The 17779-nt window shown below is 36.3% G+C and overlaps 3 protein-coding genes across 3 annotated transcripts in view; 1 reads left to right on the top strand and 2 right to left on the bottom strand.

Moving 5' to 3' along the window:
* The window catches only part of LOC113226648 (proteasome activator complex subunit 4-like), an 18984-nt gene extending 18385 nt beyond the window's left edge, over positions 1–599 (top strand). Inside the window, exon 10 of the mRNA XM_026459366.1 lies at positions 591–599. Within this exon, the coding sequence (XP_026315151.1) occupies positions 591–599 (9 nt within the window). The remainder of the gene's footprint in view (positions 1–590) is intronic.
* Positions 600–789: 190 nt separating this feature from the next.
* LOC113226622 (transcription initiation factor IIA subunit 2) lies at positions 790–3003 on the bottom strand. Its single transcript, XM_026459322.1, has 4 exons — positions 2730–3003; positions 2511–2638; positions 1361–1467; positions 790–1120 (listed from the first exon to the last, which is right to left on the bottom strand). The coding sequence occupies exons 1-4, from the start codon at positions 2799–2801 to the stop codon at positions 1101–1103; spliced, it is 327 nt and encodes a 108-aa protein (XP_026315107.1). The 5' UTR covers positions 2802–3003; the 3' UTR covers positions 790–1100.
* Positions 3004–14226: 11223 nt separating this feature from the next.
* LOC113226647 lies at positions 14227–15051 on the bottom strand. The gene has a single exon (XM_026459365.1). The coding sequence runs from the start codon at positions 15049–15051 to the stop codon at positions 14227–14229; it is 825 nt and encodes a 274-aa protein (XP_026315150.1).
* Positions 15052–17779: the final 2728 nt, after the last annotated feature.

Genomic DNA, 17779 nt, shown 5'->3' with positions numbered 1-17779 from the left:
GTTCGAATTATGTGTCCGGGAGTATATTTCATGTGTGCTTCAACACTCCCAGGGTTTTATAATCTTGACTGTCTATATACAATTATTAAATGTAATTAAAGATTTTCTTTGTACGTAGACACACTATTTTAATGCAACGGAATGTGGAAATCAGTTTTTTACGTGTTTAGAAAAACACAGTTGTATTTTTCTTCTTAGGTATTTTTATTGTTGTGAAGAATTAATAAAATTGTTAGACAAAATACTGATATTTTTGTTTTTCTCTAATAACAAAACTTAAATATGGATTGTACCATTAAGGGACTTGACTACGTGATTTATTTACATCTAAATGATTAAGTGATCATTGTAACAGTGACACCAAAAACAATGTTTTTAGGTTTGGCCAAGGGTTACTAGGTAATTGTAAATTTTAATACTATGTATAAATATGTATAATCGTTTTTCTAGGCTTTTAAATACAATTTTAATTAATTCAATTAAGTGTTTAAATTGATTCCCTTTTTCATTTTTAAAAATAGATATACAAGATTGGTCTTTGACGTCAATGTAGTAATTGCTTAAACACAAATTTGGAAATGCATGCACAGGCATACTAAAAGCACTGGAATACGACCCTTAGTATTGTATTCCAGAACTCTACTCAATACTCAAGTCAGGACTTGAGTATTGCAGTGAGCACTGAAAATCATACTCAAGGCCTTGCCATTAGGGTCGTATTTCCAGTGCTTGAAATCATACTCAAGTCTGCTCAAATCCTGACTTGAGCATTGAATAGAGTTCTGGAATACGAGCATAAAAGCGTTGAGATGTGTTTACAATTCATAAAACATGGTGGACAGTGTATAAAGTGAAACCCACCCATTCAAAGTATTGTTTAACAAAATCGATGTCAATGTAGCATTGATTATGTTAAGAATAACTTAAGACTTTTTTAATTACAAATGCACTTCTCCACTTACATAATTTATTAAATGTAGGTACGTATTAAATACACCTAACCATGTCAAAATGAATACATAGAAATTGGATCAGAAATTCTTGTTACATCCAGAGTTCTTCAGAAATTACAATAATTTTATATTTAAATAATCCTATCATTATCTCCGGTCTTCAACATCTGAAAAGAAAATACAGGTTATGGTATTGGTTGCTGTCTGGTTTGCACAACTGTTTGTTGTAGCATTTATCTTTTGTAGAGTACAAGTACTTTAGGATTATCGAACATATTCAATTCTTTTTTATACTATTTAAACTTTGTGTACCATCTGTATATTTGAAAATCTTGTTCAAATTAAATAAATAATATTTTTTATGACTTCCCAAGACATTAGAATTTTAATCTATAAAATATACTTACTTTTTCCATCACAAGCTACAATTTTAACTTTATCCACCTTTGCAACCTCTTGAACCTCTCTAAACTCAACATCATTCAACATGAATGTCCACACATTGTCACAAAATCTGCAAAAAATTATCAATGGTTAAAAAAATAACATTGATCTAATGGACATAAAAGCAACCAGGTAATTTCATCAAACAGTGTAGTATTGTGTTGTAAAATGACTATTTGCAAATGTAAATTCATCACCTGTTATAAAAATCATTAATTGATCCTAAATTGACAGAAGGCTGGTTCATAATTTACCACACAGGTTCAATGCAGCTAACTTCACAATCATATATTACACCAATAAATAGAATGGATAACTGCTGGCAGAGTAGTATTATCAAGTGACGAGGATATTAAGCAGCAGTGTAACTCCGCATTTAATAAGCTTGTGATGCCCAAACTCAATTAAATAGAGTATACAATAAAATAAAATTATGCAAGAATTATTATTAATCCAGCAACTCTGCAACTATTATTCCATTCCTCAATCAAGCTCAACAAGTAACTCCAAAGATATAATTCACACCCCTCATGGAAGAATGGTATAAATGGAGTTGTGTCAAAAACGTTTATTGCTCCATTAGATACAGAAAAATATAACCCACATCCTCTCCAATTCTTGTAACTCTATTGACTAATATTGTAGATAGAGTTGCAATAATTGGAGAGAATGTGGGTTATATTTTTCTGTATGTAATGAAACAATTAAACATATTTGAAGTAACTCCACTTATGCCATACTTCCATGAGGGATGTGGTGGTGTTCCAAATAATTTAAAAATGTTCTTGTTATAATTTTTTTATTTTAACATTTTATTAAATGGTGCTGATGGTTTTGCACGTTAAATGCAACATATGCCTCTAGGAGACTACAGTACCAAAATTGTTAGGGAAAACGTGTATCTTTGGGACATGTGACAGGTTTAATTAGTGAAAAAAATTATTGCTTATTCATATTATGAAATATGTAGCATTAAATGGAAAAAAAACGTAAACAATATATTTCAATAAGTTGTCACATCAGGGATATACATACTAATTTACTAAACTACCAGCAGCTTTACAATACACTAAATTAATAGCTATTTATGATATAAAACCTGTCCAATCGCACCTGTAGGTATTTAATTTTCCTGCTTTAAAAGTTAGTCTAGATTTTACTCTACTGGATAGTGCCTGATTGATGGACTTATCGAACTGTAGCAGTACCTTCATAGCCAATGCCGGCGTTATTTGCCCATACTGTAACAACAATCAACATTAATAAGTAACGAACAATGCAATCATCTAGATACAAACACTTCGATATCATAATCCCAAGGATACAACTCACTTGAATCAATTCATCTAAACTCTCCTGCAAGGTGTTACCGATTGTGGTATTTCTATATAGTTGATATGACATCACTAGAGCTACTTAATAAGGTACCTATTTGATACAGCGAATAAAAATGATGGAAATATATTCCTTAACGAAGACAAGCACACAACACAATTAACAAAGCCAATTTAAATCACATTTATTAAATCAAATTATTCTTCGCTTTCTCACGTTTGACATTGACACAATGTTGCCATAAAAAATAATACGGTAAAATTCTCTTTTTTGGCGTTTCTTGAACGTTGGAGCATTAAGGCTAGTATTGGTTCATGGAAAAATTTATATTTTGAAAAAAATTATGTTTTTCCGGACATTTTTCCAATTTTTTTCCTTTAGTTTTCCACATTTGACGTTGACACTTGTCAAAAGTTTAATTTTATTTTTATTTCAATGTAAGTGTGCATTCTAATGTAAGTCACTGGACGAAAATGATGGTGCCAACAACAACTGGCGGTAGTGTATGGTTGTTGGAGATTTTTCGCTGTTGTGAAATCATTTTAAATCTCGTTTTTCTGATATATGGCTTTTAGATAAACAAGTTTATTTTATAATTCACGCTAAACAAAACTTGAAAAGATATTTCTAAACGTAGAACATAATATGAAACTTCCAAATTATACATTTCCAATTTTTCGGGAATTTTTCCGGAAAAGTTACAGTAGTTTGCTAGGTCGGCCTACAGTGGGAATCCCGTTTCGAAATTCCAATTCGGAATTTCAAAGCCAACAAAACCATACAAATCACATTCTTATCACACTCATGCGATTATCAACTGCCCCACACCAAGCGGCGGTATGCGGAGCTGCATATTTTAACGTTGTACCCACAGACATTATAATGTCTGTGGTTGTACCGAAGTATCCCAATTCGCGAAGAATTGGGAAAATTTTAAAATTGGAAAAAATATAGAATATTTTAATTTATACCCATTTAGTTGGGTAGACAAAGGTTTCGCCATACTGCCTCTTCACATAACATTTTGACGGCTCTTATTATTATGGGTGAATGGATGCTATAAGGTGAATGGGGTAAATTACAAAATAATGTTGTTGTATAGCTAAAAATAGTGTTGAGTCATGAAAAAGAGAAAAAGAATTCTTTTCCGGCCTGTTGGATAAAATTTGAAAATACATGATTGCCCAAGTGCAGCAGGGTTTTAATGGGCTGCCAGCGGCCCACATGGCTAGCTGTCGAAGATACGTAGTGGCAGAGAACAAAGAATAAGAGAACGGACACTCTCCGCTCCTCCCTAGTTTTAGATACCGCACCACGCCCCGCACATTGCCGGTCACATTGACTGAACGACAACAAGGCAGCCGGCGAGCCGTTTTCGCGCGAAGACGGCTTTGATATTTGAATATAGTTTTCATTTATTCATTACGGAACTTGTAAATTAATATAAAACATCATTTTACGTTTCTATTTATAATGGTCGTGAATTGTGCTGTGTACGGCTGTTTATCATCATTTTCCGAGAGATGAAACGAAGTAAGTAAAAAAAACTTATGTCTGAGACTCATTCAGTTATTGTTTTCTTCATTTATTTACTGCAGAGTAATATACATATGTATAAAAAATACAAATTTATTATATCAATACAATGAGACGCCATGACTTCGCAAATTTCCTATTCGTATTGCCGATAAATATTACGTAGGTGGTGAATATATCTAATTATTAACTAAACTTGGACAAGCAATTTCAAATACCTTGATAACTACTAGACGTGGGCGAGGGTTCCACCCCTATGTTGTGGATATTCCCTGGATTCATACGAAGCGTTTCGCTTCCACATTTGTATGGCGAGCGGCTAGGGAGTGGAATTTCCTGCCTGCAGACTTGTTCCCCGAACGCTACAGCTTGGGCCTTTTCAAGGCGAGAGTGAATAGCCATTATTGAGGTGTGCATGCTATATCCTCGACCTCATCGTCACTTTTCATCAGGTGAGATGAAAAAAATACTTTACCTAAAAGTACATGTCCGAAATATAACATTTTAAGTGGTTTTAATCTTCTTTAAATCTTCAGTATTACTCTAGTTAGTGATTAAAGAAAAATATATTAATATATCGATATAAATACTTAATAGATGTGTATAATTATTAGGATTCTATTAATAGAATCATACATAACAGATTCGCGTTAGAATTTTCGCCATGTTGCCGCTCTGACCACGTAACGTAATAGTACGAGCAAGTTATGGGTAACCCTGCCACTTCACGCACACATTTGCGCGTGTGCAGATAGCGCCTTGCTGTATATAGTAGTAGGTAAATAATTTTCGACTGTTGTATGGAGTGTCCGGGGTGTGGTAGTGGCTTGCTGCAGTCAAATCTTTGTGGGCGTCGGTGGCCCACGCTGAGAGTGATAAAATTATGTAGAAAAAAATAATAAATACTTTTATATTTATATATTAATAATTCATTTTAATCCTAATCTTACCAACTATTTTAACTTTCTTAAGTTAATTTAAATTTAAAATGATTCTTATCAACAAACATTTTTCTTTTAACACCAGCATTTCTAGTTCAATCTTCGTATAGTAAAGATCTTCATTTGAACTTGCCATCTTAACTTACCTACTTACGTAGGGTTATTTCTTTGTAATATATTTATAAGTCAGAAATCGACGATGAAAATAAACACAAAATTTGCTGCCTAACGCCATTGTAAAGAGAGAGTACGAATTTAGTGGTATTTATTTAATTACTCTACCGGATTTATTAAAATTTGTTGACACTTTGGACTTCTTTGCGCAAAAGAGTTGAATTGAAATTATAAGTGTCAAAAATATACTCTTAATCCTGTACGAGAGAGATAGATGGTTCAATTAAAACAAAGTAATTAGCCCATTTGCGCCCACCGTGCCCAATCGAAGACACTAATGTGAGTACCCGTAATGTTTTTATATTACTATTAATACTCTTTACAAAAGTGTATATGTAAAGTAAAATAGTGAATCTTGATTTTATTACTTAAAAAAAAATGTTTAGAATTATATAAAAGTGGTTATGGTTATACTGTTCCTTTTGCGGGGTTAATTTACGTACACTTGAAACGCTAAAGTTGTTGTTTTTCCTGTATGTTATTACCAACAATTTATTTATTTCTTTACATATATTGTTGAAATATATTCGTATAATAGAAAATAAAAATTATATAATTGACTTAAATAGTGTTTTCACTCTTCTTCTTCAGACGGTGGTATATAACGGTGTCCCCAATTGGGGCCATTGGGTGCATACGGGGTAGTTTATTAGTTTTTCATCTATAAGTAATTTTCAAAGTAATAATGACACTACGGGTATTTGGCTGCCATAATTATCACTATGGGCTTCAGAAAGCCATTGAAACAGTAATGGACGAGAAACGCCATGATGTGTAGATAAATTTAGGGGGCATTTTCCTTAGCACCGAGTGCGCTCATCGATGTAGAAGTACTATACTTATGTAACAAGATCTAATAATCTACGGCAAACTGGTTATAGAACAACTCAAAGTATCTGCAAAGGAAAAACTAAGAAATATCTACTAGTACCAGATTTGTAATACACATGAAGAGTAAAACCGTGCCAATTTTGACTATCGACTTTTGCCAATCAACCTAATTCTGTTCGTTCTTAGTATTTGCACGATGAGCTCTGATTATTACGTATAATGTCCTTTCCCTGGTGAAAATAAAAAAATGTTGATTAACGCTGTGAATAAACAGAAAGTTGACGTGGGTATCCCGCGTGATTTCAAATTTACCAGCAGGATAAATCAAGCTGACCAATATTTTTGTATCGCATTGGCATTCGAGGCAAAAACTGGTGGTGTGTTTTGTTCCGCTACAAGCTGAACCTAGCACTAGCTAATACACGGCATTTACACCTCCTGACCAATGATACGGAGCTAGATCAGCTACAGCAGTTTAACGGTTACATCACGTCACTATTCGAGACACAAATACTCAAAGTTTACATCCAGCAGCTTCTTTGGTGCTAAATCTACAATACATTGGTGTTGATCACTACGCTCAAAAGTTGGCTTAACAGTTACGATGTGCAAATAGCTGTTGATCCACAATTAAGGGCGTTCATAATATAAAAAGTGCATCAAGTCATTGTGCACCGACAAATTTTTTTGACAATGCTTAAGCCCATTGGACAGCATTTTTGCATTTTTTTAATATGAAGTAGCAATAATTTTTGCTACTTTCACGAATTAAAGGTATACGCTTATCTACGTTAGTTAAAAAAATATAACCAACTGAAAATTTTACAAAGAAATGCCTGATTAAATTAAAAAAAGCAAAAATTTTTAGTACTTTGACGCCATAATATAAAGGGCACGCGTTCAACAATTACTTCTAGGCGAACTAGTCTAGTGAGATTGCGAGGTATAGAACCGAGAGGGTAGGTAACCATCATAACGCCACCTGCCTGGTTCATCTGGATGGACCACAGGCAATTATTCTTTCCCGTGGTTCCTCTTACGTATAAAATAGAAACACTGAAACTTATATTGGTGGTGGTCCACCTCAAACATTAACATATTGAACACCTCCATAGCGCGGATTCGTTTTTATTTTATAATACGAGAAATCTCTTAAGAATGACGTGACATGCGAAAGAAAATAGATATATTATTTAATTAAGATAATATACAGGCAAGGTAAAAAAGACAATATAAGCTTAACTACTAGAACGTAAAACCAGGATATTTAAATTATATAAATAAAATTGGGTCCCCGCGGCAAGGTGCCCAAGATGCTGGCAGCGTTCCCCCTTTGTATTGTTATGCTAATGCGTTGGGCAAGGGAGCTGCCGGCCCTTGGGTTTCCCAGACAGTCAATTAACTTTTTCGATAAAATTTTATACAGGTGAAATATTGATGTTCCTGGAACAATAAAACATAGCCAACCTTTTCTCAGAATAAAATGAAGTTCCTCACTATTATTTTATACTTTTAAAATTTAATTAGTCCTTCAGGAATCAGCTGCCATCGACTGTTTTTCCATCCTCTAAGACTGCCATACACTAACAAAATATCATTCAATTCATCGAATAAATAATCTTATGTAACTTTGCAATAGAAATTTTAAGTTAAATTAGATTTTTATAAAAGAAAAATTATGCTTAGGTGACCCAGAACCAGCTAGGTGGTGCAGGGGCAAATTTTTGTAATGGTACTAAGGCAAAGCAAGGCTTCTTTTGCTATAGTATATTCAATGGAACGAGGGCAAAAAGATGTGACCGTCAGGATGGCTGGTCGCCTGTGGCGTCTGACATTGAGTGTATATTCAAGAATTGCTACCTATTTGTTACTATTTGTTCCCTTTTCTAAATAATTGTTACCTATGATATATTCTGAGAAATTAAAAAAAAAAATTGACCAGTCATTCTGACGTCAGGGTGGCTGGTCGCCTCTTTGTTCAGAATGAAGGGAGCAGATTTTCCAGAAGTATATATTACCAATAATTGCTACCTATTTGCTACCTTCACGAATTAAAGGTATACGTTTCATATCTACATTAGTTAAAAAAATATAACCCATGAAAAATTTTGCGAAAAAGTGCCTGACTAAACTAAAAAAGCAAAAGTTTTTAGTGCTTTATTGCCATAAAATAAAGGGCAGGTGTTCAACAATTGTATAATGTATAAAACCGAGAGGGTAGGTAATGTAGTCTTGGCTCTACTCTATGAGTAGAAGTACTGGCTGAATGAGTATAGATTTGTGTTTAGAATGTATTTAAAAAAATAGGATAGAAAAAAGAAGAACATCTTGGCAGTTCGAGAAGAAGCCTCCAAAAAACAACATGTAAAATACGTAATAAATATTTATTTATGAAGATATTCCCAGTTTATATTTAAAAGGATCTCTCGCTACACTACCTGAGCTACATCCTATGCTATAAATGGTGGAGGCAAGCCTATAAATGGTAGAAGCGAGTCTGTAAATGGTGGAAAAATTGCAATTAAGAAAATTCCAATTGTGAAAAAATTTTATATGAATTTATGAAAATTCCCCGAAGAAATGAGGAACAAGCATATAAGGTCGTAATATATATTTTTACTTTTTATTGTGAATTTGTTATTGTGTATACAATGAATCATACACCGGCGCAGAAATTTTCAGATCCTAAATGACGTGGAGTAGTTTCTGGGCCAGTTTGAGGAAATTAGCGTGATAAATAACTGGTCGGCTGGGCAAAAAAGATATGTATAGCTAAAGATATATGTATATGGAAGCCTTGCAGTGGTATAAAATCCATTTTTCTTCATATGCCACCTATGATATCGTTGCGCAAAAGTTAAAAGAGCAGTTCCCCTCGCAGGTCGATTATGCTCAAGAGTTCTACGGGCCGCTCCTGAACTATTTTTATAATCTGGATAGTTTGGCGACAAAAGCAAAGATACAGGACGATGTGAAATTTATAAAACATTACCTAAAATCTTTAGCTCCCAAGTATCAGTGGGTGCTTGCTAGCAAGTTGTTCGCGTCTAAAGATGAGTTGAGAAAAACGATTATATAGATGGAACATGTATTTAATCGACAATCAAACTTAGAACAATAGAGTATCGAGTTACCGGTGTGTGTTTCGAAGGAATGTTCTCATTCTTGGCAAGCACAGGGAGATCCCTCACCCGTTGGTGGATCCATCACTGCTTATTCAGATTATCAAACGCCACCAACTCCTGTCACGGGCGGCCGTCGTTCCGTTTGACGTGCAGCGAAATACGCCACGCGGAAGGTACAACTTGAGACCTCTCTCTCTCTATTCACAAGAATATACATGCCGAGAAAGTGCACAAGAAAGTGGTTCTTCGACGGGTTATCCCCAACGTCGATTTTATCAAGGCGCAGCTGCTCATTCAAGAGGCGATCACCCAAATGCACCGCCACGTCGATAGATAGCCGGGATGATCGGACGTGGAATGCGAAACCGGCGTGCTTGGAACAAAAATTGTGTGTAGTAATGTGATAAGTGTAATGTAGATAGGGCACCCTTTATAACCATTTGTATAAATAATATAGATTGCGAGGCCTTGGTGGATACTGATGCTTCTGTTTCAATAATCTCACAATTGTTTGCAGATAAATTGCATTTGCAGATTGAAAATACGCCGAATTTCCCTTTGCGTACAGTTGGTGGAACGCGGATAATAGTGCAGGCGTCCACCAAAGTTTCATTCGTAATACAGGGAAACAAATATCTATCAAAGCTGCTTGTTGTAGATGATGGTGATGAGCTCCTTATTTTGGGACAGGACTTCCTGACGGTAAATAGTGCGGTAATTGATTTTGCGGCGTCGAAGATAACCTTAAAAAATAGTGTTGAAATTCCTTTCAATTCTGTCTCTGATGTCATGTCAAGGAAATAGAATAGTTGTTCTATCGAACCAGTTTCAAAAAGTCATAAAAACATTTCATTAAACAAGTCTGAATATTTATATTTCGTTAATTTGTTACATGAGAATTGTGACCACATGTCTCGAGCATTGACTTACAAATAAATGGACGACGGGTCTAATACAAAAACCACGAAAAAAATGTCCCAAGTCAACCTATTCGAAATTTAAATTGTAATGTCATCGCAGATCGCGCTGTCAGTCGAACAAATGAAGACTAAAGCGGAGTTTGGCGCTCTGTATACGATTTTAGCGCCTTACAAGTGCGGACACTTTTTAGCGCGGACCCGACGTCCATATAATTGTAAGTCAATGGTCTCGAGTATAAAAAAAATAGAATTTAATATTGATAATTCATTGCAGGAGAAAAGGCGCGATGAAATGAATCGGTTATTACTACATTTCCGTGATACGTTTTCCTTTGCGCCAGGCGAACTAGGGGTTTTAATCACTCATTGGTTGAAATCAATACTACTGATGAGGAACCGGTGCATAAAATGCCATATCGTGTCTCCCTTAAACAGAGACAAATTATTGAGGAACAAATAGAAGAAATGTTGAAGTATGGGATAATTCAGGAAGTGCATATGCTTCACCGGTAGTTTTGGTGGATAAACCAGAAGGCCCGCCGAGATTTTGTATTGATTATAGGGCCTGGAATAAAAAAGTTAAAAACGATTCATATTCTATTCCGAGAGTAGATGATTTGTTAAGTTGTTTACAGGGTGCAAGGTATTTTGCAGATGTAGATAAGAACTCTGGGTATTGCCACTTAGGTTTAGGAAAAGGGAAGGAAAAAAGTGCCTTTGTTACACATACCGGGCTATATGAGTTCAATGTGTTACCTTTTGGCTTGAAAACAAGTCAAGCGGTGTTTCAAAGGGCGTTGGATAAGGTATTGGCGGGAATGAATCGTAACATGATAGTTTATGTGGATAATGTATTGGTGTATGCAAGTACGTTTGAAGAATTTAAAAATGCATTAAAGGAGGTTTTGATTCGATTGTGAAATGCGCATTTGATTTTAAAACCATCTATGTGTCGTTTCGGTTTTCAGAAGGTGACTGTTCTGGGACATGAAGTGTCGGCCAAGGGAATTGGACCGGATTGTAAGATAGCTGCGGCGATGAAGGAGATAAATCCTTCATGTAGTCTGAAAGAAGTGAGAGCGGTTTTAGGATTGCTCTCTTATTATCGAAAATTTATTAATAATTTTGCTAGATTGGCACTTCCCATCCTGAATTTGACGAAAAAGGCCAAGGTGTTTGTTTGGACGAATGAAGCGCAGGAGGCATTTGAGGTGTTAAAAGATCGAATTTGTAAAGCGCCTGTTTTGGGACATTACTCGTCGAATAGTGAACAGGTGACGCGGTTGTATGTGGACAGCAGTGGATATGCAATTGGATGTTGTTTAGTGCAGGGAATGGGAGAGATGAAACCTATAGCTTATGCCTCGAGAAAGTTAAGTGAAGCAGAAATGAAATATTCTGTTATGGAGGAGGAATGTTTAGCACTTATATTGGCGTCGAAATATTTTAAAAGTTATTTATGGGGACTTTCGTTTTCAGGTAGTTACAGATCATCGGGCACTCGTGTGGTTAAAAAGTAAGAGAGATATGAGTGGAAGATTAGCCAGATGGGCGTTATCGATTCAAGGTTGGGATTTCGACATTGTTTATTGTAAGGGTAAAGATAATGTTGTTGCAGATTTCTTGAGTAGGAATCCGTTACTGGAGGATGTAGAGTCGAAAGTGGAGCATGTACTGGAGCAGAGGGATGAGTTAAAATTGTATGTTTTGCGTGCGGATGATGTCCAGAGTAAACAGGAGGCGGATTGATTATGTACAAATATTATTAATTGCATTCGTTCGGGTGTTAGTGATAATTATCGAGGCTTCTTTTTGCAGAACGAAATCCTTTATAAGAAGTGTCGTTTGAATCAAAATATAGTTGATTTAGTGGTCGTTCCGTCTGAATTATTTTCGGAATGTATGAAGGAACTGCATGACAGTGGCCGGACGGGCGGACATTTTGGTTTGTTTAAAACTTTTTCAAGGTTTAGACAGAGGTATTTTATGGTAGGTGCTGAAAAAAAGATCGAATCGTAGGTCAAGAGTTGTCAGTTGTGTCAGAAGCGTAATATAAATAAAACGATTTCACCATTAATTTCTATTCCCGTGAATGGTATTTTCGAGCGTGTGGGGATTGATATTTTAGGACCGTTTAATCGTTCGGATAAGCGCAATAAATATGTAATTGTGAGTATCGAATATTTGTCGAAGTATGTGCAGCAGGGCCGTAACCAGGGTGACAGCGGAAACAATATGTGATTTTTTGGTCTCGGAGGTATTTTGTAGGTACGGCGGAGTAACAGAAGTTTTAAGCGATAGAGGATCGGCGTTTACTTCTCATTTGGTAGAGGAGAAAGCGCGAGGTTTTGGAGCGATTATGGTGCATACTACGGCATTCAATGCGAAGTGCAATGGTTAGTGTGAGAGATTGAATAGGACGCTGTTAGGGATGTTAGCGAAATATATAGGAGCCGAACAAAGGAATTAGTGTAGCATGTTACCATTGGTGAGTTTCGCCTACAATTCTAGTAAACATAGAAGTACCGGGGTGTCACCATATATGGTTTTGTTCGGTAGAGAATCCTTATGTGCCACAGATACCTATAGAATTAGGGATTAAATACTTATGTCCTTAGAATAATAACGCATAGAATGATAGTTTCATAAAAAACGAACTGTCACAAGTGAGGCAAAAATCAAATTCATGTAGGCGTAAGCAACTTGTATATACGCTCGTCGGCACGCACACAAATTACAAATAATGATGCCATGGAATAACATTTCCCTCAAAAGTGGGGAAATTGTATCTTGCTTAACTCATCGTTAAGTTAGAGGTGCCTACAGATTTGCTCGATTTTGTCGATCGTTACTGTTGATCGACAACGTCAAGTGACAGGAATTTTCAAAAATTTATTTTTGGTAATCCTTATGGAAATGGCATTTATATCTGAATACACGAAGGCGGACACGACTTTTCTCATTTTTAAATCCAAGATGGCGGACACGTCTTTTCGAATAAATGCAATATGGGAATCGTTTTCGAGGTATTCGAGGTGCTCATCACGAATATGGCATTTATTTCTAAATCCAAGATGGCGGACATGACTTTTCAAATAATAGCAAGTTGGGTGTCGTTTTCGAGGTATTTAGGGGTGCTCATTAAGAACATGGCACTAATTTCTAAATCCAAGACGGCGGGCACGTTTTTTCGAATAATGGCAAGTTGGGTATCGTTTTCAAGGTATTAGGGGCTACTCATTCCGAATATAGCACATATTTCTAAATCCAAGATGGCAAAGAATTAGAAGTCTTGTCCCCCATCTTGTATTCAGATATACATGCCATTTCTTTATGGTTTACCAAAAATACATTTTTGAAAATTGTTGTCTGAAAAAACGTCTATAATTCTCAATCGTTACTGTCGATCGACAATGTCGAGCAAATCTGTAGGCACGTTATTAAATACCACCCAATTCTTATTTAACTCATATATGAACAAAAACCTACAAGCGAGTTTAAGTGCGACTATCGAATTTGAATACATAAATAGCCTGATATTATCTGTGGGTATGTTTATATGAAAAGTACACGATAACCTGAACCTGAAAGTTGTTTATACACGATTTTGGAGAACTGACGATGACTTTTTAGTCAGTGTTAGTTTCCTGAAATAATTTTAAATAAGAACTTTTGAGTCTGGGCAAGACAATTTTTTTAAGTGAGTGTATGATGAACAAGAATAATGATTTTTCACATGAAACTAATGAAGGAAGATACTAAATATACTCGTATTTCGTAAAAATAGCTAACGTAAATTCCCTACAATGTTGTTGCGGCGGTGTACATTTGTAGAAATTTTGCAACCGTCGCGATATTATAATAAATTTTTCTTTATTTCGGACTTAAATTATCCATAGTAGGTTAGTAACAGCAAAAAACTTAAAGTAAGGTTAGTACAAACAAAATGAAAATTCTAAAACTACAACTACAGCTCCCATTGGGCCACACCTTTTGTTTGACTCATCCAATATTCTGCAATTGGACAGTCAAACCTCCAAGCGATAGCGTTCAGAATGCTGTTGGTACTTTTCCGGATGCGACTCCACAGGGCGACAATCCTCTTTCGCATGACGGCTTGGAAGCCGTCCGTACGAGCTTCCGCAAACATGCCCGACGCGCTACACCTACTTGGCAGTCCCAACAGCATCCTAAACGCGTTATTGTACTGTACACGTAGAGCACTGTAGGCCCGTTTCGTATACCTAACCCACAGGCTGCTCGAAAAAAAGGATTGGCTGTATGCTTTGAATAAAGTGACTTTTACATCATATGAACATCGAGCAAACCTGCGGGCAAGCATATTACTCCGAACCGACAACGCCCTACGCTCCCTATCAATGTCCAAATCATCATTCATATCGCTCGAGAGGATGTGCCCCAAGTACTTCACGCTTTCCACAACCTTTAAAGGAGTACCATGTAACAATATGGGTGGCACATAATATGGCTTAATATTACCCGCTTTAAAAATGATCACCTCGCTTTTTTTGGGGTTGTACACAAGTCCGTGGGCCGTGGCATACTCCTCACAGGTCTCAAGTAACTGCACCAACGCACCGACCGACGGGCTAAGCAGCACCATGTCATCGGCATAGCTTATGTTGTTAATGCATGTGCTACCAACATAACACCCCGCATGCATGCCACTGAGCCCGCCTATCAGCTCGTCGACGTACAGGTTAAACAGCTTAGGTGACGTAATTCCACCCTGTCTCACTCCACACTCCAGACTGTACTCACTAGACAACATATTGGCCCATCTAACCTGGTTTATTTGATTGCTGTACCAGTGTCTGAACAAGGCCACACAATCCTCCGGCATACCTGTCCCACTTAGCTTCTGCCATAGCCTGTCATAGTCGACTCTATCGAATGCCTTTGACAAGTCGAGGAGACAAGCATACACAGGTGTTTTCCTATCAGTATAATACCTGACCGTATGCTTTAGGCAAAGGATGGCGTTATCTGTAGACAGCCCTGCTCTGAAACCAAATTGGGCATCAAATTGGGCATTGCCTATTGCCTATTCTCAAAAAATTAAGTAATATAATTATTTTGAAACAGAATAGCAAAATGGGGAGAAAAAACCCGTTACTTTGCAACATTTTCGTATCTTGTTTCGATCAACGAAATTAATTTTCTGTTTTAGTGAATATTTACATGAAAATACAAGTTGAAACGCGTTACTTCCTTGTGGAATGTGATGTTAGTGTCTATTTTATATTTGTCTGATCTATTTTTAAACCCAATTACCGCACATTTCATCATTTTTAGCAAAAATTTTTGAGCTGCTCGCAGTGCAACTTGACCTTGAGCACTGACAGCTCGCTCGCTCGTGTAAGCCCATAGGGCGTCCTACAATTTGCCTCACTTAGCGTGTGCGGGCTAGGTTTCTATGCGTTATTATTCTAAGCTTATGTCAATTTTGCGGAAAACTTGCAAGATAAGATTGCAAAACAAGCAGCGTTGATCGATGTAGTTAAGGAACGAATAGTGAGGGCGCATATAAAACACAAGCGAAATTATGATAAGAAAGCAAAAGTAATTGTATATCAGCCAGGAGACTTGGTAATGCTATATTGTCCTAGGAGAGTTTCCAACAGAAGTGTAAAATTAGCTGGATTGTTTAAAGGGCCGTATAGGGTAGTAGATAGGTTGAGTAGAGTTAATTATATTGCGAGAAGAATAAGTGTAAATAGGAATAGATCGGGTAGGCAGGATCTAATCCATGTGAATAGAATGAAAAGGTTCTATAGTAGGTAATTTAATGTTTTGTTAGTTTCTAGTAGGTTTGTTAATCTTTTGTATTTGTTTTCATATGGAGCTATGATGACATTGTGACGAATATTTTGATGGAAGTTGTTATTTTCCGGCAAATGCAGACTTAGAAGGACGGGAGGAGAAGATGGACTACCGACTTGGATAGATATTACTCACTTTTTATTTGATGGGTATATTGTCCTGTGTGGGTGCATAGTTCGTGGTCACTCTCCCAGATGAACAAGAACTGTCTGCATTCAAGAAAAATATATTTGTTTGATTATTAGGAATCTTTCATGTGGTATACCGCCATATCATATGTGTTAGGAAGTGTTGTTGTTAGGATAATTTGCGTGTTGTTGTAATTTGTTCAAAGAAAGTAAGAAAGTTAGGTGGATCATGGTTAGCTGCAGGACGAGGACTAAGGCAGCTGGGAGGTCATTATTGATGTTAGTGAACGTCCGATGAGTGCTGAAGCCTGTGTCGTCGTCGTAGTAGCGTGCACGTTGACGATAGTTTAGTGATGCGTTTAGGAAGTTCTAGTAGTGATGTTTAAGGATTTGTTAGGAACATTCAGCCAAGCTACGGTAGCTGAAATAAAGAGTTAGGATTTAGATAGGTTACCTAAATAGCTAGGATAGCTAACGAATAATTATATTGTGAATTGTTTGATTAGGATGTGGTCATGGTCTGTCCTTTTAGATAGGTTTCTGGCAGACTAAAGCCACAGCCTCCTCGGTGGTTTGCTTGTTGGTAAGGTAGTAGCTTTCGAGCAGTGTGTGGCTAGCCTATAGTAAAGGCTGATCACTTATGTAAGTTGCCTATCATAGGTAGGGCACCAGCTAGGGATGTTCACCCCTTCAGTTGTGAGGAAGAGGGATGTAGTCTAGGCTCTACTCTATGAGTAGAAGTACTGGCTGAATGAGTATAGATTTGTGTTTAGAATGTATTATAAAAAATAGGATAGAAAAAAGAAGAACATCTTGGCAGTTCGAGAAGAAGCCTCCAAAAAACAACAAGTAAAATAGGTAATAAATATTTATTTATGAAGATATTCCCAGTTTATATTTAAAAGGATCTCTCGCTACACTACGTGAGCTACGTCCTATGCTATCCGTAACCATCATAACGCAACATTAACAAAGAATTTAGTTGTAATTATATATTTATTTAAAAAACTACCTATACATCAGGCACCACCTTTCACTTATATACAAAACAATAACCTTAACTTAAAAACTTGCGTAAATTTGAAACAAAACAAAAATAGTTTATATAGAGCGAGTAATACATGAAGGCAAAAATTATATTTTTTTAGCATTATAATACAATGCGGAATCATCTTTATTTTTTTATCTTTGTTATTTTCGAAGACTGGTTATCGTAACAATTCCATTACTTATTTGAAAGTTATTTTTTCGGACGGACGTCAGACGGAGAACGAGAGTAGACCCCCAGAGCGCAAAAGATGGGCCCACTTGAAGCTTAGGCAAGCGATGTTTTATTCTAAAGTCTCAGGTCCATGATTTCACCATATATGTTTACTTAACGGTTGCATTCGTTCCCACTGATAGGTATCAATAATATAATTATAAGTTACTGTTTTACTGACTGCTACTTTGTCCTTGTATTCCTTCTTTGATTGATTATCATTAGCCAGAATTTTGTTTTGATCTTCATAAACGAACAGCAGGATTATCAGGAGGCCTACCATAACC

The sequence above is a fragment of the Hyposmocoma kahamanoa genome, unplaced genomic scaffold (assembly GCF_003589595.1).
Source record: "Hyposmocoma kahamanoa isolate Upper Pololo Valley unplaced genomic scaffold, ASM358959v1 192, whole genome shotgun sequence".
NCBI classification, from domain to species: Eukaryota; Metazoa; Arthropoda; class Insecta; order Lepidoptera; family Cosmopterigidae; genus Hyposmocoma; species Hyposmocoma kahamanoa.
The sequence above is the reverse complement of the archived record's forward strand: the minus strand, read 5'-3'. Positions and strand labels throughout refer to the sequence as shown.

Coding starts and splice junctions, on each gene's coding strand:
- LOC113226622 (XM_026459322.1), bottom strand. CDS start 2,801: ATGTCATATCAACTATATAGAAATACCACAATCGGTAACACCTTGCAG. Junction 2,639..2,729: donor GTTTAGATGAATTGATTCAA/GTGAGTTGTATC, acceptor TTGTTGTTACAG/TATGGGCAAATAACGCCGGC. Junction 1,121..1,360: donor TGTAGCTTGTGATGGAAAAA/GTAAGTATATTT, acceptor TTTTCTTTTCAG/ATGTTGAAGACCGGAGATAA.
- LOC113226647 (XM_026459365.1), bottom strand. CDS start 15,051: ATGTTGTCTAGTGAGTACAGTCTGGAGTGTGGAGTGAGACAGGGTGGA.